This window comes from Zalophus californianus, chromosome 15 (genome assembly GCF_009762305.2).
Source record: "Zalophus californianus isolate mZalCal1 chromosome 15, mZalCal1.pri.v2, whole genome shotgun sequence".
NCBI classification, from domain to species: domain Eukaryota; kingdom Metazoa; phylum Chordata; class Mammalia; order Carnivora; family Otariidae; genus Zalophus; species Zalophus californianus.
The window spans coordinates 55,368,799-55,387,016 of NC_045609.1; the positions used below are offsets into that span (position 1 = coordinate 55,368,799).

Here is an 18,218-nt window from a genome sequence, read left to right on the forward strand (position 1 = left end):
GCACGTGAAAAGATGTCTGACATCTTTACCCACTAGGGAAGTGCAAATTAAAACCACAATAAGATATTACTCATCCCCATGAGAATGGCTAAAACAAAAATAGTGACAGCACCAAACGCTAGAGAGGATATGGAAAAACTTGATTATTCAGACACTGTGGGTAGGAATGTAAAATGGTACACTCTGCAAAACAGTTTAGCAGTTTTATAAAATTAAACATGTACATGTAACTAACTACCTGGGCCTCTATTCCAAAGAGATAAAAATTTATGGTTGCACAAAAATGTGTTCATAAATGTTTATAGCAGCGAGCTGAAAACAAGACACAACCCAAATGTCCTTCAATGGGTCAATGGTCAAACAATCTGTGGGACATCCATACCATGGAATAAAGCCAAATCAGGAAAGAACAACTAGACAGAAGATCAATAGGGAAACACAGGTAACTGAATCGCACTGTAGACCAATTGGACCTAACAGACATATAGAACACTGTGCCCAAGAACAGCAGAATACACATTCTTCTCAAGTACATATGGAATATTCTCCAAAAATATGTTAGGCCACAAAACAATCTTAAATTTAGGAAGACTGAAATCACCAAGTATCTTTTCTAACCATAATGGAATGAAAAAATCAATAGCAGAAGGAAAACTGGAAAATTAAAAAAAAAAATTGGAAACTAAACAATACACTCCTGAACAACCAGTGGGACAAAGAAAAAATCGCAAAGGAAATTAGGAAGTATTTTGAGACAAATGAAAATGAAAAAAAAACAACATACTAAAAATTATGTAATGTGGCAAAAGCTAAGAGGGGACTTTACAGCAGTAAACACCTAATTAAAAAAGAAGAGAGCTCTAAGGGCGCCTGGGTGGCTCAGTTGGTTAAGCGACTGCCTTCGGCTCAGGTCATGATCCTGGAGTCCCAGGATCGAGTCCCACATCGGGCTCCCTGCTCAGCGGGGAGTCTGCTTCTCCCTCTGGCCCTCTTCCCTCTTGTGCTCTCTCTCATTCTCTCTTTCTCAAATAAATAAATAAAATCTTTAAAAAAAAATAAAGAAGAGAGCTCTCAAATAAGCAAACTTTATGCCTCAAGGGACAAGAAAAAGAACTAAACTCAAAGTTGGCAGAAGGAAGAAAATAAGATTAGAGCAGAAACAAACAAAATAGAGAAGAGAAAAACAATAGAAAACCATCATCAAAACTAAGTTTGTTTTTTTAAAAAAAATCAACAAGATTGACAAACTCTTAGCTAGACTAAGAAAAAGAGGGAAGACTCAAATAACAAAAAAAAAACCCAGAAATGAAAGAAGAGACATTACAGTGGATCTGATAGAAATAAAAAGGATCAAAAGACATTATTATGAACAATATGCACAAACTGGATAATCTAGAATAGATAAATTCCTAGAAACATACAACCTACCAAAATGAAATCATGAAAGGAAAAAATCTGAACAGACCTATAATAAATAACAAGATTGACTCAGTAATCAAAAGTCTACCAAGAACAAAAAACCCAGGACCAGATGGCTTCACTGGAGAATTCTACCAATTAAAGAAGAACTGACACCAGGGCACCTGGGTGGCTCAGCTGGTTGGGCGTCTGACTCAGGTCATGATCTCAGGGTTGTGGGATCGAACCCCATGTAGGGCTCCACACTCAGCAGGGAGTCTGCTTGGGATTCTCTCTCTCCCCTACCTCTCCCTCTGCCCCTCCCCTCCCAAGCTCATGCGCTCTCGCTCTCTCTCTCAAATAAATAAATAAATCTTAAAAAAAGAAGACGAGGAAGTGAAACCAATCCTTCTCAAAGTCTTCCAAATAACTGAAGGGGAGGGAACACTTCCAAACTCATTCTATGAGGCCAGCATTACCCTGATACCAAAACCAGACAAAGGTACCACAGGAAAATAAAACTACAGACCAATATCTCTAATAGTATTGATGCAAAAATCCTCAGCAAACGGAATTCAACAGCACATTAAAAATGATTAATCACCCATGACTAAGTGGGATTTATTCCTAGAATGCAAAGATGACTCAACACACCAAAATCAATCAATGTAATAAGCATTATTACTTCATTAACAGAATGGAAGATAAAAACCACAAAGTCAGCTCAGTTAATAAAAAAACAAAACACATTTGACAAAATTCAACATACTCTCATGATAAAAACACTAAACAAATCAGGAATAGAAGGAAATCACTTCAACATAATAAAGGTCATGCATGACCAGCCCACAGCTAACATCATACTTAATGGTGAAAAACTGGAAGTTTTTCCTCCAAGCTCAGGAAAAAGGCAAGGATGCCCACTCTCACCACTTCTGTTCAACAAAGTACTGAAGTCCTAGCCTAGGCAATTAGGCAAGAAAAGGAATAAAAATCATCCAAATTGGAAAGGAAGAAGGAATATTATCTCTGTTTACAAATGGCATGATCTTATACATAGAAAATCCTAAAGACCCACAAACAAAAATATCCTTATAATAAAGGAGTCCAGCAAAGCCGCAGGATACAAAATCAACACACGAAAATCAATTGTGTTTCTACACACTAACAATGAACAATCCACAAAGAAAATTAAGAAAACAATCCCATTTACAATAGCATCAAATGAATAAGATCTGTGAGAATAAACTTAAGGAGATGAAAAACTTGTACACTGAAAACTACAAAACACTGATGAAAGAAATTAAAGAGGACACAAATAAGTCCATGTTTATAGACTGGAATAATTAATAATGTTAAAATGTCTATATTACTGAAAGCAATCTACAGATTCAATGCAATCCCTATCAAAAACTCAATGGTGTTTTTTGCAGAAATAGGAAAAAGCATCCTGAAATTCATATGAAATCTCAAAAGGACCCCAAATGGCCAAAACAATCTTGAGAAAGCAAAGCAAAACTAGGTATATTTCCTGATGTCAAAACATATTACAAAGCTATAGTAATCAAAACAGTGTGGTACCTGCATAAAGACAGACATATAGACCATGGAAGAAAATATAGAGCCCAGGGAAAAAAAAAAAAAACCTGGTAAATATGGTCAAAATGATCTTTGATAAGGATGCCAAGAATATACAATGCAGAAAGGATAATCTCTTCAAAACTGGTTATCTGTATATAAAAGAATGAAAATGGACCTTTATCTCACCATATACAAAAATCAACTAAAAAAATGGATTAAAGACTTAATATAAGACCTGAAACCATAAAATCCTAGAAGAAAACATAGGGGTAAAGCTTTGGGACATCAGTCTTGGAAATGATTTCTTGAACATGATACCAAAGGCACAGGCAACAAAACCAAAATTAGACAAGTGGGAGTACATCAAACTAAAAAGCTTCTACATAGCAAAAGAAACAACAGGGTAAAGAGGCAATCTATGGAATAGGAGAAAATATTTGCTAACCATATATTTGATAAGGGGTTAATATCCACAGTATATAAAGAGTTCCTACAACTCCATAACAAACAAACAAAAAAAAAAACAAAACCCAAATAACCTGATTTTAAAAACGGACAAAGGACTTGAACAGACATTTCTCCAAAAAGATACATACTGGCCAGCAACCATATGAAAGGATATAGAATAGATGCTACAAAAATAAATAACTAATCCCCAAAAAAACCACAGAACCACAAATGTTGGTAAGGATGGAGAAATCGGAACCCCGTGCACTGTTGGTGGGAATGTAAAATAGCACAGCGTTATAGAAAACGCTATGAAGGTTCCTCAAAAAATAAAAAATAAAATTACCATATAATCCAGCAATCCCATTTTGGTGTATCTTGCCAAAAGAATTAAAATCAAGATCTGAAAAAGATATTTGCACACTCATGTTCATTGCAACATTAGTCACAATTGCTGAGGGGTAGGATCAGCCTGTATGTCCACTGGCAAATGAATGGATAAAGAAAATGTGGTACATACAGACAATGGAGTCGGGTTCCTGAGCCTTAATAAAAAAGTCTTGTTGGGGCGCCTGGGTGGCTCAGTTGTTAAGCGTCTGCCTTTGGCTCAGGTCATGATCCCAGGGTCCTGGGACCCAGCCCCATATGGGGTTCCCTGCTTGGCAGGAAGCCTGCTCCTCCCTCTCCCACTCCCCCTGCTTGTGTTCCCTCTCTCACTGCGTCTGTGAAATAAATAAATAAAATCTTAAAAAAAAAAAAGTCTTGTCACATGCTGCAACATGGATGAACCTTGACATTATGCTAAGTGAAATAAACCAGCCATAACATGACAAATACCACATGATTCTACTTATGTGAGGTACCTCAAGTAGTCACTCTTAGAAGCAGAGTGACTGGAGGGGCGCCTGGAGGGCTCAGTCAGTTAAGCATAAGACCCTTGATTTCAGCTCAGGTCATGATCTCAGGGTTGAGTGACTGAGCCCACGTCAGGCTCCTCCTTGGGTGTGGAGCCTGCTTAAGATTCTCTCTCCCTCTCCCTCTGCCCAGAGGGGGAGGGGAAAGTTGGGCTGTTCAGTGGATACAGAATTTCAGTTTCGCAAGATGAAAAAGTTCTAGGGATCTGTTGCACAATGATGTGTATGTATATGTATGTTACCAGTCCTGTATACTTAAAAATGGTTAAGAGGGTATATTTTAAGTGTTTTTTTACCACAATGAAAAAAAAAAATCCTTAGAACAGGAAAAAAGGGAACTATTGGTACATAAAACAACCTGAATAAATCAAATTTCCAGTGAATTATGCTGAGTAAAAAAAAGCCAATTCCAAAAAGTCACCTCTTGTATGATTCCATTAATAGAACATTCTTGAAATAACAGAAGTATAGAAATGGATAGTTTAGTAGCTGCCAGGGGTTAAGGAGGGTGCAGGGGGGGGGGGGTGGGTATGACTATAAAAGGACCGCACAAGGGGCCCCTGTGGTGATAGAAATCTCCTCTGTCTTCCTCCTCCTAAGAATGTCAAGATTCTTCTTTTGATAATGTGCTATAGTTTTCAAGGTGGTACCACTGAGGGGAACTGGGTAAAGGGTATAGGGGACCTTTCTCCATTATCTACTATAACTGCATGTGAATCTACAATGACTTTAAATAAAAAGTTTAATTAAACTTAAGAAACCTTTTCCACACATGAGAGAGGGCTAAACGCTAACTGGAAATAATGCAGAGATTTTAGTACTTGGTGGTTATGTCAGTGGGGATGAAGGATGCAGGCTGACTCAGAAAAACTCTTCATGTCTGAGGTGCCTCAACTCGGTTACCCCATTGTCCACCAAAACATGCAGTATTGAGAAACCCTAGATAATCCTTTTTGGAAAGGGAGCCTAGCCAGAAGGCTCCCTGAGTTTTAGTCTTCAAAGGTCTAGATGTTGGACCTGTAATAAGAAACCAGAGGAGTAATTATGGTCCCCAGGAGAAGACAGAGGAACACCCAGACTCCAGAGCCAGTTTTCTGGGGGCCGTGGGCAAGTTTAGCTAGGGGGTAAACAGTCACCATCATGATAGAGATTTTCTTCTGATCCAGCTCTGAATGAGTCAGGGTTAATATAATCCCTCTGATATCATGTGAATAGAGAACAATGCATCCCTTTATTTCCACTGCACCTGCTTAGAAATATGCCCCATGAGTACACGGGGGGAGGGCGGGGATTGCCTGAGAACACAAGCTGCGAGAGCCAGTATCTTTAGACTACTGTGTTGGTTAAGGGAGTCCAGCCACCAGGCCATGAAGAGGCCACCACTCCATCAGGAAGGTGATGAACCGTACCGGTTGGCTGGACGTTAGCGACAATGCTGGAAAGAAAGCAGTCTACTGGAAGTCATAGCAACATCTTCTCCAGAACTCTTATCCACATGCTTCTGCCCCTGTGGAGCCCCTAGTACTATGAAGTGGTGGGTGTGGAGTGCTCACAGGCAGTGAAATCAGTAATAACCGGCATTCACTGAGCACCCGTGCTGGGTGCTGACACGTCACCACCTTCTCTAAATAACCTGCTGCTGAGGCAGAAAGCACTACGTGTGCCTTAGAGGTGGGGAGGCTGTCACTGAAGTTAACATGGTCTGCCCTAGGTAGGAGGCCTACCTGGAATTCACCGGCCCTCTATCTACAAGGCTTGTACCTTTAGGAAAGTACAAAGCAGCATCACATCTACAGGGAAATCCAGACCGTCAATCACCAGAAAATGACCAGAGCCCTTCAAGTCAGCTGAAAGAGGTCAGAGGGCCGGTGAACGATTTCGGTTGAACAGAGCAAAACTTCCTTCACCCACATGGTACACAACGGGCCCTCAATAAATGACTGTTAAGCTGAACTGGCCCCAAAGGCTGTCCCACTCAGCTTTGTGTGTGCTGGGATGCCAGGCAGCAGATGGTACCCTCTTGCCTGCCATCCCAGTTTAATTTGGAAACAGCAATGCTGTTTTCTTGTCACATGGGGACGTGGCCCGGGGATGCCCAACGAGACAGGGAGCCACACACACACACACACACTAGGCTGCTTTGAAGTGCAGGGGACAAAGAAACTCAAAAGTGGGCCCCAGGGAATCGGTGATGACCTCAGACACAAAGTATGAAGTGAGCCAATTCTGGAACCTCGGTGAACGTTACAGACTAAACAGTGGGGGTGAGTGAGCGCTTGGGACTTCTGCTGACTGAGCGAGCAAGCAAGCTACCCGGCGGCTGCCGGCCACGCAGGAGAGTCTCTCTCTGCTGAGAATGCACAAGTGGGCCTCCCCAAAGCAGGCTGGTAAGCAGAGCCCCACGATGGGCAGCACGGCCCCTGCGGGCCCTGCCTCTGCCATGGGCTGCTGGACTTCCCACTGTTTCTGGATTTATCCTCAGAGTCTGGGATGAGGCAGAATCCCGGCCCCCTGTGCTGAGAAAATGTGGAAGGACAGCCTTGATATCAAGACGACGCAGCGCCTGCTGCAGCCAGAAGGTCTGCGATAGGAGGGGACAGGGGCTGGAGGAAAAGCTTGCAAGTGTCCAGACAGTTTCAGACTTAATTGTTTCAGATTGGAGCGGGGGTAGCAGGTGGGGAGCCTGAGGGAAGAAAGAAGACATTAATGAAGGAAAAACCGCCAAAGCCCAACTAAAAATACTTCCCAGGCACATATTTCTCCCAATGCATAGCAGTTCTTTCAATTAAGGATGTGTCATTTCCTGGGTTATTAAATCCAGATCATGGAACATTCCACTCTGGGATAGTAAAAGAGGGTCACGTTCTCAGCCTCCCCCAGTACCAAAGCAGCAAAGAACAGGGATCATGGCCCGTGGTGTTTTGGCTACTCGGCTCCCCATGAGGCTGCCTGAGAGAAAGCTTCCCTCGGGGCATGTTCGTGGAAAGCCCGGGGGGCCCAGCACAACATTCTTTCTCAGGTACCCCCAAATGCCCCTGGAGTCACCTGGAAGGGTATCGTCCTCCCAAGCAACTCAGGCCCCGCAGGAATCAGAATTTGAGGGAAGAAGCAGCATTAGTGGCCCTCTTGCCTTAGTTACTACCCTAAATGTCAGTAACCTTGAATATCTTGTAAAGCCAAAGTCACGCAGCAAAGAGTCTCTCCTTCTAGACTCTAAGAAACTTAAAGGAAATCGCAGAGCCTTTGAGCGCTGGGCACAGGGACCTGCATGCAGTGGGTGCCCAATAACGTCTGTCTCCCTCTTCTGGGGAGAGGGCGACTATCTGCATGGTCTGGTGAGGAGCCCTTGAGGGGTCCCCATGACAGCCCTTTCCACACATTTAAGGCGTCTGGAACCTCCCGTGCCTTAACCTCTCCTAACCTGCGTCTGAAGTAATGGGTTTGCAATTTACTCACCCAAAGAGCTGGGCAGATGCTTGTTAAAGGTGAGTCAGGGAGAAACTGAACAGCAAACGGGCTTCAGAGGGAATACAACAAGAACTGAGGATTCCGAGTGGGAAAGATGCTCCGAGATCAGACGAGGTTTGGACCACATGGTATTTTCCAACCAGTCTGACTGTCACCAACATTTAAAAATCAGGTTTCAGATTTAAAAAACGGCTTTCTGGCTTCCGTGAAATTAATCAGCAGAAATTAATGAATGAGCAGCGCTGCTGCAGCCACTCTGGGCTGCCCACAGGCCACTCTGCCCTCCGCCGTCTGCACTCTGAGCTCCGTCCTTATCTTCCCTCCCACCTTTGGGCAGGTGAGGGGGCAACACACGACCTAGTCCATCATCTTTTCACTCACAGAGAACTGGTCCCACCTCCTCTTCTCCTTCCTCAAACCTGGGTCCTTTGCTATGGGCTGTGGTATCCCCAGTGTTTCTGGATTCATCTTCAAAGAGTCTGGGATGGGGCACCTGGGTGGCTCAGTCGGGTAAGCATGCCACTCTCGATCTCAGCTCAGGTCTTGATCTCAGGGTCATGAGTTCAAGCCCCGCGTTGGGCTCCACGCTGGGGGTGGAGCCTACTTCAACCAACCAACCAAAGAGTCTGGGATGGAGCAGACACTGGGCCCCCTCTGCTGGGAAGCCCTGTGTCTGCTCCATCCCAGACTCTTTGGTTGCCCTTCCTGTTAGAGGGAGTTCCTCCATGCGGATAAAGACTTAGAGGCAACTGTGGCCAAATGGCTGGTGACAGGAGGGTACATGCCTCCCTAGCCCTGAGAAAGAGGCTTCCTTAGACCTCTCCACCCTGTCCACCTGCAGTGCCCCCACCCCGCCTCTGCCCCCGATCAGAACCTGTTCCGACAGACACACATTTATATCCTCACAAACTTCTCTTCTATTGTTTCCACTGGGGCCACTCTGGGGAAAAAAAGCAAATGCTCGTTCACAAAAACTGCATCATGAAGTACCTGTCCCTTGCTCAGACCAGACGGTGAACACAAGGAGAAGCCCCAAACTATAAATACAAAAGAATGTCTCAGAAATCAGTAGGGCTGCCAAAGAAGGAAGATGATCACAGAGAAAATGACAATGACCCGAGAAATCCAGAAAATAAGAACACAGGTCTCGGTGAATACTTGATTCAGCTGTGCTAGGCATAGCACGAGGCATTTTACACATTACTTCTTATGTTCACAACAACCCTACAAGGCAGGTGGTATTTGCCCCTTTTTAGAAATAAGGAAAGCACGGTGCTAAAGGAGACAGTTTTTTCTCTGGACTTGAGGAGGCTCAACCTCCCGTCCACCTGTCTGGACGCACCTGGCCCTGCTGTGAACGGCTGTTTCCAGGACCGGCCTGTAGGGGGAATTCAAGGGCTACTTACGCTCTGCCGTCGTCCGTCTCCAGCCCGGCCGCTGCTGTCTTTGACTCCAAGGCGTTGTTGAAGTTGGAGATGTTTTCAGAGGAATAGAGGCCAGCTGGGTTGTTGTACTGGTTTGTGATGACCCTGGGGGCAGAGCTGGAGGCCGCCGAGGCGGTAAAGGGCACGGCACTCCGGTTGTGGGCACTGCCTATGTGCAGGACCTCCTGTCGGCAGAGATCAGAGGAGAAATCAAGGGGGCGCTCAGTGCACACCCCTCGAGGGGCAGTGCAGGCTGAGTGCCAGAAAGAAAGCCACAGGGGCCCTGGGTCAACACCAAACTTCAGCGGAGGGGCTCTGATAGGCCCACTAGACACTCAGGCAATGAGCGGGGAAGCCTCAAGATGGGCGAGGGTGTAGCTTCGCTCGCCAGCAACGCCTTCTGCTTCTTCCCTGAGGCCCAGTCAGGCCTGGTCTGCTGCTGGGCACCTCCGGGCATTACACCCCTAGATGCCTTGGGCCATGAGGGTCCAAGCTGGAGCTGATACACCCTTTCAGGGCACATTCCAGAAGGATTACAGTACAAGGAGGAGAACAGAAGTCACTTGCGTCAGTGTGGAGCAGGAGACGATTAAAAGGTGGAGACAAATTCCCTAGGATCCAACAGGTCAGACAAGCAAGATAAGAAGCCTTGGGGCCACCGGGCGAAGCAGCTGCTGAGGAGGCAGAGGTGGCTCAGTGCTCTGGCCGGAAGGGATACAAGGAGCTCGGGATCTGCGGTTTCTTGCAGGAGAAGGCCAAGGCTCAGCAGAGGGAAGGCTAGGAGCTTCCTGTTAGAGGGGCGTGCCCAGGAGTTCCTCCGTGCTCAGCTCCCTCCTTCTGTAAGGTGAGACAGCACCCTCCACCCCCTCCCTGGACTGCCAGGAGCCCTGGATAATTCCTACAGCTACAATAGCTCAGAGCTTCTTTACAAACACCCCCGCCCCCGACACCTTTTAAACTAACATTCCTGTTCCTAAAAGTCATGACTTTTCTGACAATGCAATTAGAAAGGTGCTTTCTGTGTGAACATTCTGAACCAACCCCACAGCACCGTCTATGCAGCGACTAAAATCGACCTGCACCCTATTTTCTGGGGCGTACTGAACCCTGGTCTCTTTCTTAACACCCAGGCCCAGAACGGCTCGCCCCGAAAGAGTTCTGGTCTTCTGTTGCTCTTCCTTTTCCCCCCTCCTCTCTTTTTTCCACCAAAACTTCAAGTCTTTCACACTTTCTTAGAAAACATGACAATGAAAAGTAACAGCTTAATTCACTGTGTACTGATTTAAATAAAAGTCAAGGAAATATTTTTATGATTGAGATTTCTTTTCCACTATTCAGATAGGCTTCCTTTTTAACAAGTTGTAACCAGTGAGGTTTTAATGTAGAAATCACATTGAGTTCACTTTGTCCACTTAGGACAAAAGCTAAGTACACAGAGATCACTCCCAAAAAAGGGGAAGTATAATTAGTTAAGAAAATAACTTTAGCAGCAATCAAAGCATGGTTAAGTAAAGTTTATGGCACAACTACCGTGAGGAATAATATACAGTCATTAACAGCCGGGGATTTGCACATCGGTGGTGGCCTGGGACTTTGGTACAGTTCTGTTCTCTCCACAGCAGTTCCTCAGAGCAGCACAAGATGCTGAGCACCAAGGAAGATTCCTAGTTTTCGGTCTTGGCTCAATTTTCCCCAGCCACTTCCTGTTTGGCCCTGGGCAAGTTAGAGCTCTCTGAGCCCATTTCTCATCTTTACATTGAAGTCAATACAGCCTTCTCTCAACAGGGACTTGGTGTGACATGTTAGCGTAGCAAGCACAGTGATGGGCAAACAGCAGACCTTCGACCAGTGTCCGGTCCCTTCTCCCTCCCTAGAAACACATTTCCATTGAGAATGGAAGTCAATAGAAAATTATTCTGGTTGGAAATTCTGATTTTTCATTTTATAGAGAATCTTCGGAGTATGTATCTGTTTTGTACATGAAAGGAATTATCTCTAACCCCATGTGAATACTAGTCTTTCCAGAAGTCAGGCGGTTAATTCAGGGCCTGCCTTTTGGAAGGGATGATGTAATTGTTTGGGCTTTGTATTTATCAGTCTCCAAGGAAACTCAATAATGAGGAAATATAAACTAGGTGTGTAACTACTCTGACCTCAGATAAGCTGGGGTGGCGGTTGGCATTACATGAACTAACAGATCTTTTAATTATAGATGAACTCTGCTCTTACTCATTCCTTTATTTTAGAATGACGGGAAGTGGAAGGTTTTGGAAAAAGGAGAGTGGGAAGTTTTTCATAGGAACAAAGAATTACTGGAATCAAAAGAAAAATATACTCAAGTTGGATGCTAAAATATTTGTAAAGAATTTTTTAAATTCTTTTTTTAAGTAAGAGAACTACCTTCAAAATATTAATACAGGGACCAGATTATATATTTATGATGAAAACTCAAGCATAAGACATAGAAAAAGCGTAACTGTAGTATTACCTTATTTGAGTAACAATAAGATTTTTGGTAGACCAAATTAAAACAAAATCACTCCTTATGTATTATAAAATATATGAGAGCTTAACACATTGAAACTTAACATTTATAGTAAATTCAGCAAAGTGACTAAGAACTTCTCGGGAAATTGGAAATAACAGTGGCATGTTTAAAATTAGTTTGTATGGGGCACCTGCCTGGCTCATTTGGAAGAGCCTGCAACTCCTGATCGTGGGGTTGTGAATTTGAGCCCCATGTTGGGTGTAGAGATTACTAAAAAAATAAAAAATAAAAAAAATACATATCTATATAAACTTTTAAAAAATAATAAAAAATAAAATTAGTTTGCAAAACTGTTGGTTTACAGACTGAGTGCCACTCTATCAGCTTTCCTTACAGGAGCTGTACAGAGAGTAACATGTTCATGCCGGTTTTGAAATGCCAAATGCAAAATGGTCCTTAATGTAACTCTTAGGATTTCTTGAGTATGATTTTTATCATATTAAGGAAAAAAAAATGTTGTAGGACAACATCTCAGAAATTCTAATGGATACCTTTGAGAAAATCTGACTTTTAAACAACCACTCAATTTATCCACACGATGCACTCCATGAGTTCATTTTTTTTCCATATTTTCATAGAAGTTTCTGTCATGCATAAAGGATAACTACCTGTTACCTTTTTATTTTATCTTGATTCACCATAAAAAGTAAGTAGTGTCCCAAATTTAGAAAAAAGTTAAAGTTCAAATCTTCAATTGGGGTTAAATGTATAACAATCACAAACCAGTCTAAGAGAAGTTTTCAGAAGCCATTATCAATTTATTAACTTTTTTAAAGATTTTTGTATTTTTAAGTAATCTCTACACCCCGAGATCAAGAGTTGCATGTTCCACTGACTCAGTCAGGCCCCGCTATTTATTAACTTATTATTAATAATTCATTAATGTATCCAAGACACATACTTGGTAAAAAGGAGCAGGCCAGGACGAGAAATTTTACAAAAATGTTCTAAACATGCTAAAGTTTTTTCCCCTTATTTCAAAAGAATAACCATTCATTGTAGGTAATTTAGGAGACGCAATTAAGGAAGAAAGAAATAAAATCACTTGTAATCTAACTACTGCGAGACTTGTTTACAAATATGGGATCTTCAGAGAGCCTCCTGTCCTCAGAAATTGTTTGGCTGACAAATTGGGACACCGACTGCCTAGCACGGTCTCAAGTCTGAACTGCCACTTTATTCTGAGACTTTAGGGTCTCACCAGAAGTCTCACTTCTACAGAGATGAGAGAGTTCCAGCGGAAGGCTCATGGAAACCAGCGTGGGGCCCAGGGAGGAGAGGTGAGGTAACCATCACGTCTTGCCTCTTGGCTCCAGGCCTCAGGACCTAACACTTGTTTTCTCCCCGGTTTGATTCGTGTGAATCTGAGATCCACGGTGAGCGGAGCCAGCTCCCTGACGTCACCGCGGTCCTTCACCCTATTCCGTGCAGGAAGGCGGCCCCTCACTTCCTGTATCCCTTCTCCTGCTCTGCGTCCAGGGCCGGTGTCCCTGCCCCGGGGGCTTTCCAGCTCTGTCCACGCCGCACTCCCTTACGGGAAGGAGCGAACAGGAGCCAGGTCCCCACGGTGTCAGCGGCTGGCTCTCCTGGCCTCGGCCCAGGCCGCCAGGGCTGGAGAATCGGGGGTGTGCTAAGCCGTGTGGAAGGCAGAGAAGGCAGAAGCGGTGGAGGCAATGGTGAACAAGTACTTACCTGGGGTTCAGAGGCTAAATTCATCTTGTATGGATGACGTCTCCCTTCCTCTGTCACCAGGGGAGACCAGATTTTTTGTTCAGATCTGCAACAGATTGCCAAAGCTATTGTTTCATTCATGCTAAATAATATATACTAAAATCCAGAAAAGGCCCCCTCTTAGGGCCTGAGTTCTGGCCTCTGAACTAGGGCTCTGCTGCCCGCCTTCCCCTCTGTTTGCCAATCGGATGACATCTTGTCCGGTGGCGGCCCGCACTCAGCCCAGAGGGGCTCCCCATGTGGCTCAGACCTCTTCCAGCCTCACCCTCTCTTACTATGCTGTGTCACGGCCCCCAGCCCACCGGCCTGCACCCCGTTCCCCGCTCCTGAGCAGCCTCATGCTGCCGCACCTCGGTCAGGATGGACCGAGCTCCTCCTTTCCCTCCCCCAGTGTTCCTGAGCCAGACCAGGTAACCAACTTATTCTTCGTGAAGTGTGGCTGGCCCAAATAAAAGGGATGCCTCTCTTCTTGCGCATGCAAAGGATTTCTTTGTACTGATCACACAGCAACAACCTCAGTCTAGTCCTGGCTTTCATTAGTGTAGTTTTTTCCCTCTCCAAGAGCGAGAGAATATTTATGCCTATCCTGTATGGTGAGAGAGCCAAGCATGGTACCAGACTGACACGAGAGACACCTGTTGAATTCATTGGCAAATGAGTAAAAAAAAAAAAAAAAAAAAAAAAAAAATGAATGAATGTCTTGGAAAAGGTCTGGACTCAGATTGAAATGGAGATGAGAATGAGGGACAAATGTGCTTTTGAGGGGATAGAAAAGCATGGTGTAGGGCACCTGGCTGGCTCAGTAGGTAGACCATGTAACTCTTGATCTCAGGGTCATGAGTTCAAGTCCAATGTTGGGTGCAGAGCCTACTTAAAAAAAAAAAAAAAGGTGCACCTCCTATGGGGCCAGGGCTCTGAAGTATACAAATATTCAGACCTCCTGCCTCACACTTGGTCCTCCTGCCAGTCCTGTGGCAGAAGGTAGAAAAAGTGATAAACATATTTCATAGATAAGAATCTGAACAAAGGGTTCATGATGAAGAGCAGTAAAGGCTAAAGTTAAAAGGGCGCCTGGGTGGCTCAGATGGTTAAGCGTCTGCCTTCGGCTCAGGTCATGATCCCAGGGTCCTGGGATCGAGTCCCGCATCGGGCTCCCTGCTCCTTGGGAGCCTGCTTCTCCCTCTGCCATTCTCTCTCTCTCTCTCTCTCTCTGTCTGTCTCTCATGAATAAATAAATAAAATTTAAAAAAAAGGCTAAAGTTAATGGCATTAAACAGCAGGTTAACAGAAGATCAGAATGAAGAATGTGAATTTTTTTTTTAAAGATTTTGTTTATTTATTTGACACAGAGAGAGAGCACAAGCAGGGGAAGCAGCAGAGGGAGAAGGAGAAGCAGTTTCCCTGCTGAGCAGAGAGCCCAATGTGGGGCTCAATTCCAAGACCCCGAGATCATGACCTGAGCTGAAGGCAGATGCTTAACTGACTGAGCCACCCAGGCGCCCTGAAGAATGTGCACTTGATCCAACAGGAAAGAGGGAGCTGGTAAAAGTTAAACCAAAGCTCTCCTGAAATCATGCCCTTGCAGGACCCCTCCAAGACTAAACGGAAGCAGAATGGGAATTCTACCCCAGTTCCAATTCCCAATGCCCTCTCCTCACACAGCAACGCATTGAGAACACTCAACTCTCCTTCTTGTAGTGCACTTAAGCTCACAGGCAGCATTCTGTGTAAGGGGTTGCCGTCTCTCTCCGCTACTGTAACCTCCTGGTGCCTACCCCCTGCTTGGTGTGGTTGTGGCACAAGCAGCATCCTCAGTACATTCTCAGTGATTTCCAGGAAGAAATTTTCATTTCATTTTACCTGACAATACTTAACTGACTTTACTTCCTCAAAGTTTTGGTTGGTTATGTTGGAGCAAGTGAAAATGCAGAGCTCCTAGAGAAAGACACCCACACTATAAGAAAGCACTGGGAAAATTCGAGAGAAAAGCACGCAACCTGGGGAAATCTCAATCCTATAGACCCACCAGCCTGGGTCTGTCCGCAGCACACACACAGCAGAGCTGGGGCTCCGGGGCATCTGAGGCAGGTGGGGCCGACCTGCCCACATGCAGCCTCCCATTGAGCGCAGAGCGTTTCCATGGGCCTTACCTGGTGACTGTGAGAGTCATGTTGTCTGTGCAACCCTTGATTTTGTTCTGGGCTTCCAAGTGTGTCATACTGCTGGTATTTTCCCCATCGATGGCGGTGATCACATCTCCAATGCATAAGTTAGCTATCGCAGCCTTGCTTCCAGGAGTGACCTGGACAAAAAGAAAGAGCAGGTCAGTTACTCTTTGTCTCCAAGGAAACCACTGAGTAAGTTACCACTGGGGGACGTATTCACTGATGTGGATCAGAGCATCTGAAAAGTAAAAAGGGCGGAAATCGTAAGTTTCAATAATAACAGTCCTTTAGATCCACATAACACATTACAGGTCACAAAGAGTCCTTTTCTTTTTTTTTTCTTTTTTTTTTTTTTTAAGATTTTATTTATTTGGGGTGCCTGGGTGGCTCAGTTGGTTAAGCGACTGCCTTCGGCTCAGGTCATGATCCTGGAGTCCCAGGATCGAGTCCCGCATTGGGCTCCCTGCTCAGCGGGGAGTCTGCTTCTCCCTCTGACCCTCCCCCCTCTCATGTGCTCTCTCTCTCTCTCTCATTCTCGCTTTCTCAAATAAACAAATAAAAATAAAATCTAAAAAAAAAATAAATTGTTAAAAAAACAAAAAGATTTTATTTATTTGACAGAGAGAGAGACAGCAAGAGAGGGAACACAAGCAGGGGGAGGGGGAGAGGGAGAAGCAGGCTTTCCGCCGAGCAGGGAGCCCGATGTGGGGCTCGATCCCAGGACCCTGGGATCATGACCTGAGCCGAAGGCAGATGCTTAACAACTGAGCCACCCAGGCGCCCCACAAAGAGTCCTTTTCTATGTACCATGTCATTGGGTTCTTACAACAACCTTCTAAGGAAGGACACATATCAGTCCCTATTTTAGAGACCAGGACACGGAGGCTGAGAAAGATCTGTGATTTACCTGGGATCACCCAACTAGTATATCACTATATTACTAGCAATCCAACTAGTATATTTACGGAGCCAGGATCCAGAACACTTAAGCCCAGAACCTAAAATAAGTTACCAAGTACATTAAAAACACACATATGTAGAGAACATTACGTACAGCAACAGCCTATTTCTATAAAAATCTTATTTAAGCACAGAAAAAAACTGGAACACTGCACATAAAATTGTTCACAGTTACACAGTTCTGTAGTGTTTTTTTTTACAATGATCTTGAATTAGTCTTGTAATTAAAAAAAGGAATAAAGGGGAGAATTCTACCAAACAATTAACGAAGAATTGACACCAGGGCACCTGGGTGGCTCAGTTGGTTGGGCATCTGACTCTTGATTTCAGCTCAGATCGCAATCTCTGTCATGAGTTCAAGCCCTGTATTGGGCTCCACACTGGGCATGGAGCCTACTTAAAAAGAAAAAAAAAAAAAGCAATGAAGAATATTTTAAAATACAGTAGTGTGGCTCACACTGGTCCATCTCTTCCCACCGGAGAAGTTGATTATGATTAGGATTGTCATATATATATATATATATATATTTTTTTTTTTTTTTTTAATAGGTGGCTGGTTTTCTGCAGGCCAAATCTTCTGAATTAGCAGTTCCAAATTTATGGGTCACCAATGCTTGGCGAAAGCCAGTCAATTACTGTGGTGGGCTGTCAAACCCATCTGCCTGGGGGGCGTTACATGCAGACAGAAGAAATATCACGCTTCACACACAGACGTACAGCTATTTTTCAAGTGAATGACAGAGGCTATTGCAATGAATGAAGTACACACTCATCCTGCAGTAGTACTAACCACAGAGTAATTTTTTGCTACTAGGTATTTTCTAAACCAAGCGATACTAAAAATGATACTATCGTCCTAGTGTTGGTCCATGACTTTGATATTCAGAGACCTTCCCTGATGGGACTGCAAGCCCCCCAGGAGAATGGTGGTGACACACACAGACTCCCAGTGCTCACAGGGTTCTGGTCCCCATCCCCATGGCTTGAAAAGGGTGGATGGCTTGATCCTTGGGGTCCCTTCCGGCTCAGACATGCTATGACTTTATCAGGCAAAACTCTTCTGGAACGTAGCAGGATGTGGAAGCCAGCGCAGAGATCTTGACCTCCTAACCTTCCTTTCTGGTGTTCCCATCATCTGTTTACCAGAGATCTGTCTTTGCAAAAGCCCCTGGGGTGCCTGGCTGGCTCAGCTGGTGGAGCATGCAACTCTTGATCTCAGGGTTGTGATCTCGGGGTTGTGAGTTCGACCCCACAAGGGGTGTGGAGATAAATAAAATCTTTAAAGGGGCGCTTGGGGGGCGCCTGGGTGGCTCAGTCATTAAGCGTCTGCTTTCGGCTCAGGTCATGATCCCAGAATCCTTGGATCAAGCCCCGCGCCAGGCTCCATGCTCGGTGGGAAGCCTGCTTCTCCCTCTCCCACTCCCCCTGCTTGTGTTCCCTCTCTCGCTGTGTCTCTCTCTGTCAAATAAATAAATAAAATCTTAAAAAAAAAAAAAAAAATAAAGGGGCACTTGGGTGGCTCAGTTGTTTAAGCATCTGCCTTCGGCTCAGGTCATGATCTCGGGATCCTGGGATCAGCCCT

The 18,218-nt window shown here is 44.5% G+C and overlaps 1 protein-coding gene across 1 annotated transcript in view; it reads right to left on the bottom strand.

Moving 5' to 3' along the window:
* The window catches only part of PDLIM1 (PDZ and LIM domain 1), a 46,525-nt gene that overhangs the window by 13,615 nt on the left and 14,692 nt on the right, over nucleotides 1–18,218 (bottom strand). The window contains exons 2-4 of the mRNA XM_027588956.2: nucleotides 15,662–15,813; nucleotides 13,473–13,557; nucleotides 9,215–9,417 (exon numbers count right to left, since the gene is read on the bottom strand). Coding sequence (XP_027444757.1) covers nucleotides 9,215–9,417; nucleotides 13,473–13,557; nucleotides 15,662–15,813 — 440 coding nt within the window. The remainder of the gene's footprint in view (nucleotides 1–9,214; nucleotides 9,418–13,472; nucleotides 13,558–15,661; nucleotides 15,814–18,218) is intronic.